This window comes from Hyperolius riggenbachi, chromosome 10 (genome assembly GCF_040937935.1).
Source record: "Hyperolius riggenbachi isolate aHypRig1 chromosome 10, aHypRig1.pri, whole genome shotgun sequence".
Lineage (NCBI taxonomy): Eukaryota > Metazoa > Chordata > Amphibia > Anura > Hyperoliidae > Hyperolius > Hyperolius riggenbachi.
The window spans coordinates 77,943,661-77,962,867 of NC_090655.1; the positions used below are offsets into that span (position 1 = coordinate 77,943,661).

At 44.7% G+C, this 19,207-nt stretch overlaps 1 protein-coding gene across 5 annotated transcripts in view; it reads left to right on the plus strand.

The window, feature by feature from the left end:
* FGFR2 (fibroblast growth factor receptor 2) overlaps window positions 1–19,207 on the plus strand; it is a 175,635-nt gene that overhangs the window by 67,987 nt on the left and 88,441 nt on the right. For 4 of the 5 annotated variants that reach the window (XM_068258018.1, XM_068258020.1, XM_068258017.1 and 1 more), the window contains exons 3-4: window positions 7,771–8,037; window positions 8,483–8,563. In XM_068258018.1, the coding sequence (XP_068114119.1) occupies window positions 7,771–8,037; window positions 8,483–8,563 (348 nt within the window). The remainder of the gene's footprint in view (window positions 1–7,770; window positions 8,038–8,482; window positions 8,564–19,207) is intronic. The other variant, XM_068258021.1, reaches the window with a different exon arrangement.

The window sequence follows — 19,207 nt, forward strand, 5'->3', positions numbered from 1 at the left end:
CTCAAATGCATGTTACACTATCTACATATTGCAGGAACAGACAAGCTTACTACAGTATGTTATCTCTTCCCCATACCTGATTTGTTTTTTGTTTTTTAAATGAGAGCTGCTATCTTGCTGGTAATGTCAGTACTAGGCACAGAACAGGGAAAATTCCCAGCTTCATTTATCCTGCTCTGCTGTCCAGCCTGTCAGCTGAAACAGTTAAATGTCAGAATCCATTTCTTAGCAGTTCTTTTGAACACAGTTTTGCCTGGATAGAAGATGCTTGAAAGAATTCAGCTATACTTGGGTGAGAATTTAGTACTTCTATGTTTCAGGAAAGTGACTGGATTTGCAAATCATTCCTTTGTGTCTGAGAAGCCAGGCATAGGTATAGAACGGGATATCCATAGCTTATGCGTTGCACAAAGGCATAGAATCCCAATTTGCAGGCAGCAGATTCAGGCGGTTTGGGTTACAATCAGGGCAAGGTTGGTTTCTGATGGATTTTGAATAAATCATAGATGTATAACAAATGTAAGTAATTAGGTTCGGAATGAGACCTGGTCTGTAGTAAACTTGGACTCCTGTTCATGCTGTCTGGTCTTTATGTACAAATAACTTAAAGGGAGCCTAAACTGAGAGGGATATGGATGTTTCCTTTTAAACAATACCAGTTGCCTGGCAGCCCTGCTGATTTCTTTGGCTGCAGTAATGGCTGAATCACACGCCTGAAACAGGCGTGCAGCTAATCCAGTCTGACTTCAGTCAGAGCACCTGATCTGCATGCTTGTTGAGGGGCTGTGGCTAAAAGTATTAGAGACTCGGGATCAGCAGGAGAGTCGGGCAACTGGTATTATTTTAAAATGAAAATTCCATATCCTTCTCAGTTTAGGTTCCCTTTAAGTTTGTTTGATGTTTTCCCAAAACCTTTTTGGACAGTTCTGTTCCTCCCTCTGGTTCCTGGGAATTGTCCAGCCTGGTATTTTTAAATGTCTGTGTTAGTTATTTTAATAACAGTTGAATATATTTTTATGTGCTTTGACCTTAATACATCAGTTATAATCCATTAGCTCCTTTTAAAGTTCCATTAAAAAAAGTCTTTTGTTGAAGCATATTTCATCTCTGTAATTAAATTGTTTATCAAGGTCAAGATTAACTAGAGTTGTACTTGGTGTTAAGGTAGGCTGGGTTAGACTAGAGTTATAAGTTAGGAGGAGCTTTTCTGGTTCGGTATAATGATGTGGTTAGGTACAATATGGGTAGCATGGCAGCATGAATTGCTTGGGTTCTAGGTCCAGATCTGAGCATTAGAGTTTGTATGTTCATCCAATGTTTCCGTGGGTTACCTCTGGACACTTTGGTTTCCTTCGACATTATGAAAACATTAGTGTAAATTGATTATCCCTGAACAGGCCCATTGACAATACAATCTTAACACGTCTATGTAATATGAGGATCTACCTAAAGTATCAGTCCAATTCACTCAGTTTAGTCTTCTACTACATAGATTTGGTAACATTGTCGATGGACACCTTTAGACTGTGAGGATTAGTAGCTTATGGCTGTGGTAGGGATAGGGAGGGGCAGTTAGTGATATGACTGTGATCTCTGTAAAGCCCTGTATAAATATGGATAATATCTGGTAGATTGGGTAGGGTTCATTGAATCATTAGATGAAAGGATAGTTTTGTGTGAGGCATTTGGGGTCAAAATAAAATGGGGTTTGGCATTAATCTTTGGTGATGTTTACAAAGGCAGCTGATGTTTAGTGCTGCACCAACTATTCTCAGTCTGTACATACAGATAACTGGCCACAATATGGCACATGTGGAGGTGTGTTAGAGCAGGGCTTCCCAACCCTGTCCTCAAGTACCACCAACCGTGCATGTTTTGTGGAAATCCACAGAGGTAGTTAATCAGCTCTTCTGAGACACTAATTACCTCACCTGTGAATGTTGGTGGTACTTGAGGACAGGGTTGGGAAGCCCTCTTGCTGGGAACCACCATCCACAACTGCCACTAGGTGGATGCTTACATTCAATGATAGGCTAGTGGGGTGTGGTGGATCAGTGTGTGTTTGGCTGTAGAACACAAACCAAAAAACAAACACAGAACATTTATATTGCACTTTTCTCCTGGCGGACTCAAAGCGCCAGAGCTGCAGCCACTAGGACGCGCTCTATAGGCAGTAGCAGTGTAAGGGAGTCTTGCACAAGGGATCCTACTGAATAGGTGCTGGCTTTCTGAACAGGCACAGCCGAGATTTGAACCCAGGTCTCTTGTGTCAGAGGCAGAGCCCTTAACCATTATACTATCCAGCCAAGACAATTGTCTGAATTGAACCTTGGGCATAGTAGAAAGGGGGGGGGGGGGGGGTCGTGGTTAGGCAGAAAGTGCCATGTTAGAGATAGGCTAGGTAGTGTGTGTGTGTGGGGGGGGGGGGGGGGGTTTGGGGACAGCACTTTCTGGATATTGGGGATTTCTCAGTAAACTCTGACTTTAGTATCTGGTGGCAGAAGTATTCCGGACAAAAGTCAGCTAGTCCATCAGAATGGCGATTGGCTGTGAACAGAATGGCCGTCAGACTCCATAGAGACATCTGATCGTTCAATGAGCTGGATTGTGTGACGCTTCTACGGTTACTACATTTAGCATGCTGCTTGTTGATGTACTGGATGAGCTTGACGTGAAACTATGTAGAAAAACATTGCCAGCCAGTTAGTTATTCGATAGGACAGACACCGATGCCTCAAACCAAATATTTCCCAGTGCTATTTTGATATCATTCACTTTCTCTGTGGAATGCTTTGCAGTAGAACTCAGTATTGTAGCGGAGTAAAAATGTTAGGTATGAAAGAAATGGTGTTTTGTACTTAGAGCTTGGATTAAATAAACGTCCAACTATATATCTGCCCCTCGCTTTTACAGGTTATGCCTATCTTTAAAAAAAGAAATTTGGTTTTGGATGTGTACCTGAGGCAATCTGTGACATGAGATATACGTGTGTATGTACAGTGCAAAACCTATTAATAACCAGGCTGTTTTACTTGTTTTATTTTGCTGCCTGAAAGAGTTAATTTCAAGGCATGGAAGTGACAGCTTCTGTCTTGTCAGGAATATAGTAAATATCACTAATAAGCAAATTACAGCCATAAAAGTTTTCCTGGCAGAATACAACTTCTGAGGGCAGGGAGAGATAAAATGCATGAACTATTTACCTTTTTCTAACTCTAGGGCACTTAATAGGCTGCCACTGTTTAAAGACTGTAAAGCATTCAACTTACTTTGTAAATGTTTAAATATAAAAAAAAAAACTCGGATAGTCATTTTTTAGGAGTAGGAGGATAAATACAATTATCTCATCAGTTTATTTTCACCTTGGGTTCTCTTTAAAGTGGACATGAAATCAGAACTTCCTCTCTGCTCTAAAAGATACTCAACAGCATAATAACCTTTAAAGAAAAAAAATCTTGCAATCTGCAATAAATCTGCACTGTTTCTACTTCCTGCTTTCATAAAAGCAGACATTTTGTTAACATCCTGTGCTTCCAAATGAGCTTATCTGCCATGGCAGTCAGATGAAACAGGGGGGAGATCAAATTACAGCTTGTGATTAAACACAGATGAGGAAGAGTTATACACGCTAAACTCTCTAAATATATACAGGGTGCATTTCTCTAGGTTTTCCTTCTGTCCCGTGCAAGAGTTCAGGTGCACTTTAAGTCATCATATAAAACTGGTACCCTTTTTTTCCTGGTTGGTTTGTATTAGCGGGCATAGGCTTCACCCTGGCCTGCATCTCCATCTATGGGCATGCATGCAAGTTGGGAGCTCAGTTCTCTCCTTGGTTTTGTGAATTCCACGCTATTCAGGCTGCTTCTCTGAGTCAGCTGGACTTAATTTACAAGAAAAGGAGCTCTGGCAGCCCCTCGCAGCAAGGGGTTAAAGCGAGAGCTGCTAAGTGAAAAGGGTTTCAGCTCACAAATATGCAGCATTGTGTAGCCGTAGTGAAGGAGGGCTTGTGAAAGCTTGTCATTCCTGAAGTCAATTTAATTTGGAGCCCACAGATGATACATCCCAGGTTCCCGTTACATTGCCCACATAACCAAGCCAGATGGTCCCTTAACTGCGCCGCTTAGCAGGAGGCAGGAGCAGGCGAGCTGATCGCTGCAGTGATGTAATGCTGCTCTTAACATTTGAAGAATGTTTGTTTAAAAAAAACCCAAAACAATGCAAGATCCAATGATTGCCAGGTCCCCTGATGATCGCTGATCGTTCTTAGCCGCTGTGACGTATACGCTGCGTATGGATTGTTTACCTGCCAAAAACAAATTGTAAAGTCATTCAGCTAGTTATGCAGAATAATAAAGCAGCTCGGGGTGACCCAGAACCACTAGGAAAGTATAGGAGACAAAAGAGACCAAAAAGCCATCCTACTGAAAAGCAATGCTCAGTGTAATTTGCCTTCTAAAACAGAAGGTATTTGCGATATTTCAGGTTTTAGTGAGCGAATGTGGTCTCCCATGATGCATCACTATGGAATATGCAAATTATCTCTTTATGCCCCTGAAGCCAGGCTTAAAGAGACACTGAAGCAAACATTGGTAGCAAAGAAAATATTCTCATATTTTTATTTTCAGTTATATAGTGGGTTGTTTTTTTTTATAACATTGCATCATTCTCCAATATTTGCAGTTTACACACTACTCAGCATGCTAAATAATTTTACAGAGCAGACTAGTGAACTTTGAGCTGTGTGGGAAAAAAATCAATACAGTGACTGACACTTGAGATGATAAGCTTCAGAAGACACAGCTCTCTGTGACTTTGAAAGTCATGGAGCTCAGTGACTCTTTTGCATAGATAACTGTTTTATAAGAGTTTCTTAACTCTTCCTCTCCTGGAAACAATATTAGACTTATGTCTCTGCTCCTAATGTTTTATTTCTTAGCTGTACTACACAACCCATTCATTATATCATATATTTTTTTCACTTCAGTGTCTCTAAAATCCAGAATCACTGGTGTGTAGTACACCTGTAGCTTATAAATGTTACAGAGCTACATCAACCCAACATGCAGACAGCCTGTTTTGGACTGTTGGTCCTCCTCAGTGCATGGCAGGGATTGACATGGCGCTATGGGATAGGGCTTGGACCAGTACAACAGCGTAACCAAGCAGCTCGGGGTGACCCACAACCACTAGGAAAGTATAGGAAAGTATAGGGAACAAAAAAGACTAAAAAGCCCTCCTACTAAAAAGCAGCGCTCAGTGTAGTCTGCCTTCTTAAAACAGAAGGTATTTGCTATAATTCAGCTTTAAGTGAGTTACTGTGACTTCCCAGAATGCATCACTGCTGAATATACAGATGAACTGTTTATGCCCCTGAAGCCAGGCTTACATCCAGAACCACTGGTATGGTTCACGTGGCTTTGTGGACTTCATAGGAAGTCATGAGAGGTGTCGATAAGATGCTATTTTTTTTTTAATTGCATGCAAATTTAATGCTACTATAGAATCCATATAACTGAAGGGTTTACACTATGTTGGTTTAAATAGATTCCAAACATTGATCAATCATGCTGCAACGGTTAAGGTGACCCTGTATTGAAACCATGGATGTGAATCCATCATAATTTATATACTGAAACTAAAAAGGTATGACACACAATCTAGGCTGACATTAATAAACCTGAGTTTATAAAACAAAAATTAAAGTGAAACTGTGTAGCGGAACTCATCCTGCTCCCATGTGATCTCGGCTCACCCCTCCTCTTCCTGGCGGCTTGTGTTCCTCCGTTGCATGCGTTCAGATTGCTGATAGCATGAGCAGCATCAGTCATTGTAATGGCCCATACTCACGAGGGACTTTTGTCGCCTCAACACGCTGCGCACCCCGAACCGCGCGCACCCCGAACTGTCGCCCGCAACGGGCGCGCACCCCGAACTGTCGCCCGTCGCTGATGTCGCTAGGCGATTGAAAAGTTCAATCGCCTGGCGACAGTCGCCGCCGCAACTCCGCCGCAGCTGTCGCTAGTCCGCGTGAGTACGCGGACTAGCGACAGCAACCTCCATTGAGGTACACAGAGCTTCCGGAACGTCGGCGACAGCTTCCGTCATGCCGCTGGTCCCTCTTCCGCGTGTGTACGCGGAGGGACCTGGCGAGGAGCTGTCGCCGGCCTGTCGCCCACACGCTCACGTGTGCTGGCGACAGGCAACATTTGCTGCCCGTGAGTATGGGCCATTAGGGAGGAGTGAAAAGTGATCACATAAGGAGTAGCAGCAGTCAGGCTTGAGTGAGCTACATAAGGCTATTGCTGTGGTCAGATTTCAATGAACTTTTCAAATGGCTGTATAGAGGAAAGAAGAGACTATTGGAATAAGGTGGTCACTAATGGTCCAATTTCTAGCGAAAAATCGTTAGAGCGATCAGAAATTCTGATTGGATTGGTTGAAAATAATCTCAGTTGATGGGCACAATGGATTATGAACGATTATAAAAAAAAAAAAATCGTCCAACTGGATTTTTGGCAAACCAAAATTTGGATTTTCCGGATTGGTTGTGAAAGATAGGAAGCAAAGATTGGTTCATTGATGGTCTAGTGAACGGTTTTTCTTCTGATCAGAATTTCTGATCTCTCGAATGATTTTTCACTGGAAATTAGACCATTAGTGGCCCCCTTAAGAAAAAACAACTGTGATTTAACTAAGTGAACTTTTTTTTTAGGATTTAATTGTGGATTACAGACCATGTACTGTATATTGGCCTGGTATGATGCAATAAGACAACAGAAGGCATCTTGCTCTGAGCTCGGGTGTAGATAAATCTGTTATTGACTAGTCAGAACTTCCATAGAATTGATATTTATCCAACAGGTTCTTAATAGCGGTGAGCAAACCGGACTTAAAAATATATTTTCTGTTTGTTTGATAATCGTATGCAACACAATTTTTTCCTGTTATTATTATAATGTATTCATTGGTTACATGGTTTACAAACCATATACAAGATAGGTGTCTTTATGTATTTTTCTGTTTAGATTTCAGGTTACTTCAGTCACACTTTAAATGTAAAAAAGAGAAAAACAGAATGTACAGTTTAAAGTGTACCTGTTTGTAATATGATGAGATACATATGTATGTACAGTGCCAAGCATACTAATAACTGGGCTGTGTTCCTTTTACTTATTTTTATGCCTGAAAGCGTTAAACATTAAGTGACAGTTTCTCTCCAGTCGGTACCTAGTCAGACTATAGCGTAATCCTCACTGATAAGGAATTATCACCATAAACCTCTTTCCTGGCAGAGAACAGCCGTTGAGTGCAGGGGATAGATTAAAAAAAGTCAATAGTACGTATATTTTGGCTTAAAATGCTCTGACTGTGTAAAAGACTGTATAGTACAGTTAAGACAATAAAACGTTAAGCCTACTTTTTTAGCTGAATGAGAAATAAAACTGTGACATACTAATAAAAAAAAGTAATTTTAGGAGTAGGAGGATAGATACAATTGTTTCTCACCAATTTATTTTCACCTTGGGTTTCCTGTAATAAATGTTCAACTGTCAAAGATGAAGGATCATTTAATGTCCTAACCAAAGCTCTTGGTGTTTCTTCTACTGGAATGCATGATGTTTAATCTCACTAATATCTCTGCTTAGCTTGTACACCAGCAAGTGGGGTCTCCTCTGCTTGCTAAGAGTGAATTTGCTGTGGGTGCTTTTTACTGATATTTGGTGTCTTCCCTTTTTTCTCCTGCCGCTTCCCCCTCTGTCCTTTCTGCAGAACCTCCAGCCAAATATGAAATCTCTCAGCCAGACGTTTTAACGGTTTCTCCCGGCAAGCCACTTGATCTGCGCTGTCCCTTCAATGATGCTTCCATGGTGACTTGGACTAAGGATGGTGTGAAATTAGAATCCAGCAATAGGACGATGATTGTCTTGAAGTACTTGGTGATAAACGAGACTCTCCTCAGGGATTCAGGGCTGTATGCCTGCACAGTGCAGAGAGGCGCCCATAGCTATACTCATTTCTTCCTTGTGAATGTCACAGGTGAGTGACTGGAAAATGGAAGTGTAATTTATCAGACCATAATGCACTGTTTGTCATCGTCATTGTGCTGCAAACAATGGGCTGTATCCAGCAATTTGTCTTTTGAAATGAGGTTGCCGGGAAGCGTAAAAATGAGCCCTCCGGCTTCTATTCATTCTGAGGGTTGAATGTGAATTCATAGGCTGTTAAGAATTTGCCTTGACAAACCTACACTGCACTGCCTGATGGGATATCCCAGAATTCTGTGGTGTGGGGCCATTAGCATGAATAGGCAGAAGAATATGTGGAGGGTCAGGAGTGGTTGCATGTGGTGGCCAGTTATCTCAGCTTCCTTTCCTCTAGTTTCATGAGTTGTACATGTGCATGCTGTGCCTAAACCTTATTGTGTACTATAAACGTTATAAAGAATGTATATATTTAATTTGCTTCGTCCATTTTATTTCAGAAGCCAGCTCTTCTGGAGATGATGAAGATGACAGTGATAACGACGTCTCAGAAAATGTTACCAATGACAACAATAAGATAGGTAAGTGAACTCAGTAGTAGTTCTATAAGCTGTAACAAGGAAATGTTTTTTTCTGTAAAGGTTATTATGCTGTTGCTTATCTTTTAGAGCAGAGAGGAAGTTCTGAGTTCAGGTCCTCTTTAACAACTGCCTGCTCTTAAGTGGTCGGAAATTTTAACCTGGTGCCTGTGCCATATCAGATTATAGTCAGGGTTGAGAAAGATATATATATTTTGCACTCTAGCAATTGCTGATTTACTAACCTTTTTCATTAATGCAGTCCAGGTTTTCCATATCACTATGTGTGGCAAGTCCCCCGTCACCTCTCTGAGCCCCCCCCCCCCCTCCCCCCCGATCGCCGCCGGCAATATTTACCCATCCGCGATCCCGCGAGAGCCGCAGCTTCAGCAGTGAGCTTCACTGTCGCTATGGCGATGATCAGACATGACGTCATCAACGTCATGCGCAGTCCCGATCCTCCCCATAGCGAAGCCTGGAGTTGATTGGGAGGCTGCGCCATCGTGGGATCCCTGGGGGGGTATGTATTGCGGGGGCAATCGGTGGAGACTGGAGGCACTTGGGGGGCATAGTTAGCTAGCCAAGTGCTAGCAGAAGAATATAAAACACATTTTATTTTAAAAAATCCTCCCGGCGCCATGCGATCTCATGCGGGGGCTAGCTCGACACTGTGTCGGGCTTACCGCCAGGGAGGTTAAAGGACACCTGAACTGAGAGGGATATGGAGGCTGACTTATTTACTCCCTTTTAGGCCTCTTTCACAGTAGGACGTTGCGTTTTGATGTGACGTTAAAGTCGCAACGCAAATTACAACACATCGTTCCAAAAAAGTTGCAACGCAACTTAATGCCCAGTTATCCCTGTTACAGTAGAGCATATAGGCAATGAAAAGTATGCTTCCAAGTAATTACTGAGCATGTGCAAACAGTCCAACACCGCTAATAACGTGTATAACGCACTGCATGCAGCACTTTCTAATAACGCTACACGTTACACACAAATGCAACGTGTGCACTGTGAATGTCGCACAGACTTAGTATTGCTGTGCAAATTTTTGGGGGCATTGCGTTGTAATTTGCATTGCGACTTTGACGTCGCATCAAAATGCAACTTCCTACTGTGAAAGAGGCCTTAAAAAAATTAGGCTACCCGGCTGCCTGTCATGCTGAGACTCTGTCGCTAATACTCTTAGCCATAGACCCTGAACAAGCGTGCTGATCAGATGTTTCTGACTGAAGTCTGACTGGATTATTTGCATGCCTGTTTCAGGTTTGTGATTCAGACACTACTGCAGCCAAAGAGACCAGCAGGGCTGGCAGACAACTGGCATTGTTTAAAGGGAAATGCATGTGCCAGCCAGCAGATCCCTCTGTTTAGGTGTGCATTAACCCCCCCCCCCCCCCCCCCCCTGGCGGTATGACTCGCGCGGCCACGGGAGGGTTTTTTCACTTTTTTTTTATTTTTTAGCATGTAGCTAGCCTAGCGCTAGCTACATGCTCCTCCCCCCCCTCCCTGCGGCGTCCCCCCATAGCGTCCGATCGCCGCCGGCGCCGCTTACCCGTAAGGAAATCCCGTTCTGAACGGGATTTCCTTGAGGGCTTCCCCCGTCGCCATGGCAATAATCGGACGTCACTGGGAATCCCGATCCACCCCATAGCGCAGCCTGGTGCCGATTGGCCACGCTGCGCAAGGGGTATGCGGGAGGGGGGGGGGGCTGTATCGCGGCGGGCAGCGGCGCATCGGCGGCGGCGATCAGACCAAACACGCAGCTAGCAAAGTGCTAGCTGCGTGTTTGAAAAAAAAAATTATGTAAATCGGCCCAGCAGGGCCTGAGCGGCACCCTCCGGCGGCTTACCCCGTGTCACACACAGGGTTACCGCCAAAGAGGTTAAAGCGGAACTCCAGTGAAAATAATGTGCTTAATCTTATTATAATTATGTATGAATGATTTAGTCCATGTTTGCCCATTGTAAAATCTTTTCTCTTCCTGATTTACATTTATCACATGAGACATTTTTACTGCTGGCAGGTGATGTCACTGGAAGGAGATGCTGCTTGCATTTTTTTTTTCACACTGTGTGATGTCAGTACCTCAGTGCTGTGAGGCGCTGACATCACACTGTGGGAGGGGTTTCACCACAAAATCAACCATACAGCACTCCCTGATTATATTTTTGAGAAAAGGAAAAGATTTATTATCGGAAAGAGGGTATCAGCTACTGATTGGGATGAAGTTCAATTCTTGGTTACGGTTTCTCTTTAAGTTGCCTAACTGGAACGGCTGAAAGATCATGAGTAGTGAGGAGCATGAAGATCAAGATACAAAATTGTAATGCGAAATATGCTGAAAAAAATGTAATCAGTTTGGTTAGTAACCATTTTCAGGATCCATAATTTCGCAATTACATGTGATTTTGATTTCATGTAATTTTAGCAAGATTTTGTGCTGATTTTAATAGCAAAGCCACCATGTATGCTGTCGTCACAAAAATTGCTGCGCATGTTAACCACTTGAGGACCTAGGGCTTTCTACCCCTTAAGGACCGGCCACTTTTTTTCCATTCAGACCACTGCAGCTTTCACGGTTTATTGCTCGCTCATACAACCTACCACCTAAATGAATTTTGGCTCCTTTTCTTGTCACTAATAAAGCTTTCTTTTGGTGCTATTTAATTGCTCCTGCGATTTTTACTTTTTATTATATTCAGCAAAAAAGACATGAATTTTGGCAAAAAAATGATTTTTTTAACTTTCTGTGCTGACAGTTTTCAAATAAAGTAAAATTTCTGTATACATGCAGCGCGAAAAATGTGGACAAACATGTTTTTGATTAAAAAAAACCCATTCAGCGTATATTTATTGGTTGGGGTAAAAGTTATAGCGTTTACAAACTATGGTGCAAAAAGTGAATTTTCCCATTTTCAAGCATCTCTGACTTTTCTGACCCCCTGTCATGTTTCATGAGGGGCTAGAATTCCAGGATAGTATAAATACCCCCCAAATTACCCCATTTTGGAAAGAAGATATCCCAAAGTATTCACTGAGAGGCATAGTGAGTTCATAGAAGATATTAATTTTTGTCACAAGTAAGCGGAAAATGACACTTTGTGACACGAAAAAAAAAAAAAAAAAAGTTTCCATTTCTTCTAACTTGCACCAAAAAAAAATGAAATCTGCCACGGACTCACCATGCCCCTCTCTGAATACCTTGAAGGGTCTACTTTCCAAAATGGGGTCATTTGTGGGGTGTGTTTACTGTCCTGACATTTTGGGGGGTGCTAAATTGTAAGCACCCCTGTAAAGCCTAAAGGTGCTCATTGGACTTTGGACCCCTTAGCGCAGTTAGGCTGCAAAAAAGTGCCACATATGTGGTATTGCCGTACTCAGGAGAAGTAGTATAATGTGTTTTGGGGTGTATTTTTACACATACCCATGCTGGGTGGGAGAAATATCTCTGTAAATGACAATTTGTTAATTTTTTTTTACACACAATTGTCCATTTACAGAGTTATTTCTCCCACCCAGCATGGGTATGTGTAAAAATACACCCCAAAACACATTGTACTACTTCTCCTGAGTACGGCGATACCACATGTGTGGCACTTTTTTGCACCCTAACTGCGCTAAAGGGCCCAAAGTCCAATGAGTACCTTTAGGATTTCACAGGTCATTTTGCGGAATTTGATTTCCAGACTACTCCTCACGGTTTAGGGCCCCTAAAATGCCAGGGCAGTATAGGAACCCCACAAATGACCCCATTTTAGAAAGAAGACACCCCAAGGTATTCCGTTAGGAGTATGGTGAGTTCATAGAAGATTTTATTTTTTGTCAAAAGTTAGCGGAAAATTGATTTGTATTGTTTTTTTCACAAAGTGTCATTTTCCGCTAACTTGTGACAAAAAATAAAATCTTCTATGAACTCACCATACTCCTAACGGAATACCTTGGGGTGTCTTCTTTCTAAAATGGGGTCATTTGTGGGGTTCCTATACTGCCCTGGCATTTTAGGGGCCCTAAACCGTGAGGAGTAGTCTGGAAATCAAATTCCGCAAAATGACCTGTGAAAGCCTAAAGGTGCTCATTGGACTTTGGGCCCTTTAGCGCAGTTAGGGTGCAAAAAAGTGCCACACATGTGGTATCGCCGTACTCAGGAGAAGTAGTACAATGTGTTTTGGGGTGTATTTTTACACATACCCATGCTGGGTGGGAGAAATATCTCTGTAAATGGACAATTGTGTGTAAAAAAATCAAAAGATTGTCATTTGCAGAGGTATTTCTCCCACCCAGCATGGGTATGTGTAAAAATACACCCCAAAACACATTGTACTACTTCTCCCGAGTACGGCAATACCACATGTGTGGCACTTTTTTGCACCCTAACTGCGCTAAAGGGCCCAAAGTCCAATGAGCACCTTTAGGCTTTCACAGGTCATTTTGCGGAATTTGATTTCCAGACTACTCCTCACGGTTTAGGGCCCCTAAAATGCCAGGGCAGTATAGGAACCCCACAAATGACCCCATTTTAGAAAGAAGACACCCCAAGGTATTCCGTTAGGAGTATGGTGAGTTCATAGAAGATTTTATTTTTTGTCACAAGTTAGCGGAAAATGACACTTTGTGAAAAAAACAATACAAATCAATTTTCCGCTAACTTTTGACAAAAAATAAAATCTTCTATGAACTCACCATACTCCTAACGGAATACCTTGGGGTGTCTTCTTTCTAAAATGGGGTCATTTGTGGGGTTCCTATACTGCCCTGGCATTTTAGGGGCCCTAAACCGTGAGGAGGAGTCTGGAAATCAAATTCCGCAAAATGACCTGTGAAATCCTAAAGGTACTCATTGGACTTTGGGCCCTTTAGCGCAGTTAGGGTGCAAAAAAGTGCCACACATGTGGTATCGCCGTACTCGGGAGAAGTAGTACAATGTGTTTTGGGGTGTATTTTTACACATACCCATGCTGGGTGGGAGAAATAACTCTGTAAATGGACAATTGTGTGTAAAAAAATCAAGATTGTCATTTGCAGAGGTATTTCTCCCACCCAGCATGGGTATGTGTAAAAATACACCCCAAAACACATTGTACTACTTCTCCCGAGTACGGCAATACCACATGTGTGGCACTTTTTTGCACCCTAACTGCGCTAAAGGGCCCAAAGTCCAATGAGCACCTTTAGGCTTTCACAGGTCATTTTGCGGAATTTGATTTCCAGACTACTCCTCACGGTTTAGGGCCCCTAAAATGCCAGGGCAGTATAGGAACCCCACAAATGACCCCATTTTAGAAAGAAGACACCCCAAGGTATTCCGTTAGGAGTATGGTGAGTTCATAGAAGATTTTATTTTTTGTCAAAAGTTAGCGGAAAATTGATTTGTATTGTTTTTTTCACAAAGTGTCATTTTCCGCTAACTTGTGACAAAAAATAAAATCTTCTATGAACTCACCATACTCCTAACGGAATACCTTGGGGTGTCTTCTTTCTAAAATGGGGTCATTTGTGGGGTTCCTATACTGCCCTAGCATTTTAGGGGCCCTAAACCGTGAGGAGGAGTCTGGAAATCAAATTCCGCAAAATGACCTGTGAAATCCTAAAGGTACTCATTGGACTTTGGGCCCTTTAGCGCAGTTAGGGTGCAAAAAAGTGCCACACATGTGGTATCGCCGTACTCGGGAGAAGTAGTACAATGTGTTTTGGGGTGTATTTTTACACATACCCATGCTGGGTGGGAGAAATAACTCTGTAAATGGACAATTGTGTGTAAAAAAATCAAAAGATTGTCATTTGCAGAGGTATTTCTCCCACCCAGCATGGGTATGTGTAAAAATACACCCCAAAACACATTGTACTACTTCTCCCGAGTACGGCGATACCACATGTGTGGCACCTTTTTGCACCCTAACTGCGCTAAGGGGTCCAGAGTCCAATAAGTACCTTTAGGCTTTACAGGGGTGCTCAAAATTTAGCACCCCGCCCACTTGCCAGGACAGTTAACAAACCCCACAAATGACTCCATTTTGGAAAGAATACACAACAAGGTATTCCATGAGGGGAATGGTGAGGTCATTGAAAATTTTATTTTTTGTCACAAGTTAACGGAAAATGACACTGTTAAAAAAAAATAAAAAAAAAAATTCTGCTAACTTGTGACAAAAACTAAAATCTTTTATGAACTCACCGTGCACCTCACATAATACTTTAGGGTGTCCTCTTTCCAAAATGGGGTCATTTGTGGAGTCTGTCCTGGCATTTTAGGGTCTCTGCAATCATTACATGTATGGCCAGTATTAGGAGTTTCTGCTATACTCCTTATATTGGGTATACAAGTAATGCACTCTGGGCTGAAAGGAAAAATGAACGGCAAACATACCTTGCTCCACATCAATGGCAGATCTTCCTCCACATCAATGGCAGTGATAACCTCAGGAGAGAGACACCCCGTGCCACCCTGCACTCAGGGTGAGCCACCAACTTATGTGACTGGGCCTCAGAACTTTAGTATACAGCATTATGCCTGTAGGATACAGCAATATGCCTGCCAATAGAGATGACTCTGTGTGGCATTAAAGCATCATCATAGGCCCAAATCACATATAAACCGGGGGTGTCCACACTCAAGGGAAATTCAAACATGCCGTCTTATATCGCCAACCCAGGACAGATCAGCAATATCAAGCATGGAAACCGATCCTTCTTCCCATTTTTATGCTTACCCGTTTGGTCTTCAAGCTTACCTCTCCTCTCCCTGCGACAATGTGCGAAAGACCACTGAGTGTGTGCCTACTCCTGTGTCTGGAGTTCCCTAGGTTCTAATAGTGTACCTGCTCGTGGTACCTCTCAAAACACGGCCCTACGCATAGACCAGGCTGGTCAGGACAGCGGGGACAATAATAAACGGTGTCACTCCTTGTTCCAGCCCTGCTGCAGACACGGCAACGTTTTCTTCGGATGCGTTGACCTGGGGCACACGGAAGCTGATAGGCGTAATGCCTTCCATGCAGTCGGCTAGTTGCATCTGGGGGGGGGGGGCCTGGCACCTCCTGGATACAGGATGTCCATAATGATCTCTTCCTGAAATTGGAGGAAAGATCCAGTTCTCCCAGCCTTACTGTAGAGAACAAAGCTGTTGTAAACTGCCAATTGAATCAGATAAAAAGACACTTTCTTATACCAGCGTCTTGTTTTCCGGGTAACTAAATAGGGCGCTAACCTCTGGTCATTGAAGTCCACCCCTCCCATGTTGACATTATATTCGTGGACGACAAGGGGCTTTTCAATGACCGCAGTTGCCCGTTGAATTTGGACTGTCGTGTCTGTGTGAATGGTGGACAGAAAGTAAACGTCCCTCTTGTCCCTCCATTTCACCGCGAGCAGGTCTTCAGTACGCAAGGCGACCCTCTGCCCCCGTAAAAGTCTGGTGGTAACGAGCCGTTGGGGGAAGCCCTGGCGACTAGGCCGCGCAGTGCCACAGCATCGGATTCCTTCTAACTTTAAGTGCTGAAAGAGGGCCACACTTGTGTAATAATTGTCCACAAAAAGATGGTACCCCTTCTGGAACAAGGGTGACACCAAGTCCCACACAACCTTTCCACTGCTCCCCAGGTAGTCAGGGCATCCGACCGGCTCCAATTTTGAGTCTTTTCCCTCATAGACCCTAAAACGACATGTATAGCCTGTGGCCCTTTCACAGAGCTTATACAGTTTCACCCCATACCGGGCGCGCTTGCTTGGGATGTACTGTTTGATGCCAAGGCGCCCGGTAAAGCGTAAGAGGGACTCGTCTACGCAGATGTTCTGTTCAGGGATATAAGCATCTGCAAATGTTGATGACAGGTGGTCTATGAGGGGCCGAATTTTGTGGAGCCGGTCATAAGCAGGGTGGCCCTTTTCATGACAGGTTTTGTCGTCGTTGAAGTGCAGGAAGCGCAGGATGGACTCAAATCGTGTCCTGGACATGGCAGCAGGGTACAAGGGAACATGATTTACTGGGTTCGTAGACCAATACGACCGCAGTACATTCTGTTTCATTAGTCCCAAGTGAAGGATAAGGGCCAAAAAGATTTTAATGTCGGAAACTTGGACTGGTTTCCACCCGAAAGGCTGGGCATACATGCTCTCCGGGTGCTCGGTGATGAATTGTGTGGCTTTACGGTTGGTCTCAACCACAATTAAGTCCAAGAGAACCTGGGTGATGAACAGCTGCAAAAAGTCTAGGGCCGTTCCTAGATGAGCTGTCGCCACCTGGACTCCAGACTGGGCGGTGAAAGGGGGCACTACGGGTGCGGCGGAATCAGGGGATTGCCAATCTGGTTGTGCCAGCACCTCTGGGAGTCTATGGGTACTACGGGCCCGTCTTCTTGTTGGTGGCTGCGACGGGGGTACTACTGCACTTGCCACCGTACCAGTTTCAACTTCCATGCTGACGCTCACCACTTCGTCAGGGTCTACGGAAGCACTGGCACTAAGTCCAGGAGATGCTGCGCTGCTGGTGCCTGCCTCACCAAGAAAACTATCAACAGCGCTAGCACCACCCTGCTGCCCTTGAGGCGGATCCTGCGCCACCTGCGGTCTAACGACTTGGGGTCTGGTACGCCTGGCTCTAGCCGGGACCATAGCCTCGTCATCACTATCGGTCAGGGAACCACTGCTTTCTACAGGTTCAAAATCGGACCCGGAAGATTCGACGGATGATTCTTCCCAAAAGAACTCATCCGACTGGTCCATGTACCTGTATACCTCGTCATCGGAAAGCCCCCTTCTTGCCATTTTGGATTGCTAAATTTATGGGGTTTTCCTCCGAGACTACCCAGAAAAAAAGAGCACCTACCTAGCAAAAAGGGAGTATTTGAGAGGTATTGGGGTTGGTGGGAAGTGGGGTCTCAGAGGCAATCAAACAATCACGGGACAATCAAATCCAATTACAGCACAATCGACTCCAATCACAGCACAAGCAGATCTGATGCACTCGGAAGGTGATGGGGGGAGGGTGGGATTGGGTGTGGCGGGAAGTGGGGTCTCAGGCAATCAAACAATCACGGGGCAATCGAAGCCGATCACGGGACAATCAAATACAATTACAGCACAATCGACTCCAATCACAGCACAAGCAAATCTGATGCACTCGGAAGGTGGTGGTTGGAGGTGGTGGGGGGGTGGGGTTGGGTGTGGTGGGGGGGAGGGTGGGGTTGGGTGTGGCGGGAAGTGGGGTCTCAGGCAATCAAACAATCACGGGGCAATCGAAGCCGATCACGGGACAATCAAATACAATTACAGCACAATCGACTCCAATCACAGCCCAATCAAATCTGATGCACTCGGAAGGTGATGGGGGAGGGTGGGATTGGGTGTGGCGGGAAGTGGGGTCTCAGGCAATCAAACAATCACGGGGCAATCGAAGTCGATCACGGGACAATCAAATACAATTACAGCACAATCGACTCCAATCACAGCCCAATCAAATCTGATGCACTCGGAAGGTGATGGGGGAGGGTGGGATTGGGTGTGGCGGGAAGTGGGGTCTCAGGCAATCAAACAATCACGGGGCAATCGAAGTCGATCACAGGACAATCAAATACAATTACAGCACAATCGACTCCAATCACAGCACAAGCAAATCTGATGCACTCGGAAGGTGGTGGTTGGAGGTGGTGGTGGGGGGGGGGGGGGGTGGGGTGGGGTTGGGTGTGGTGGGGGGGAGGGTGGGGTTGGGTGTGGCGGGAAGTGGGGTCTCAGGCAATCAAACAATCACGGGGCAATCGAAGCCGATCACGGGACAATCAAATACAATTACACCACAATTGAATACAAGCGCAGCACAATCGAATACAAGCGCAGCACAGTCAAATACAATGCACTTGGACGGTGATTAGGGGGGGGGTCTGAGGGCGATTTGAGGGGATGGGGGGTTGATCAGGAGCCTGCACGGGGCAGACTGAGTCCTGATCTGATGAGAGGCAGACACAGGGGGTTACTGATCAAAGATCAGTTAGTGATTGCTGGGGAGGACAGATGTAAACAAACAGCAGGGGATGTAATCAGAAGGGGGGTACGAGGGCAATCGAGGGCCTGGGCAGGTGATCGGTTACCCCCGCGGGGCAGTTAGGGTCTGCTCTGATGGGTGGGGGTGCTGAGGGCTGATGGACAGGTGATAGACAGGTGATCAGAGGGGGATCAGAGGGGGATCAGAGGGTAATGTAGCTGTATACAAATGTATACAGTATACAGGGGGGTAGTCTGGGATGGGGTGTGGGGGTGATCTAAAGGTAGGGAGGGGGGATCAGGGGTGACTAGGAGGCAGTTAGGGACCTAAACTAAGGGGCAGCGTCGCTAGTTAGTGGCAGGTGGGGGGGGTGGGGGTTTTGCAGGGGTGCAAGGGTGCTGGGCAGGGGTCTGCTGGGGTGATCAGGGGGGGTATGAGGCCTGGGGTGGGTGATCAGGGAGGCTGTGGGCAAAATCAAGCTGCGTGCAGTGAAACTTACAAGTGCTTCCTCCTCGCTGGTGGTCTCTGGAACAATGAGACCACGAGGCGAGGAGGAAGCACGTATAAGGCACTTTGTTTACCTAACAAAGTGCCTTATACTCAGGGATTGGCTGATCCTGCGGATTCCTCCGCTCGCCGGCTCTGCTAAGTGGCCGGCGAGCGGAGAC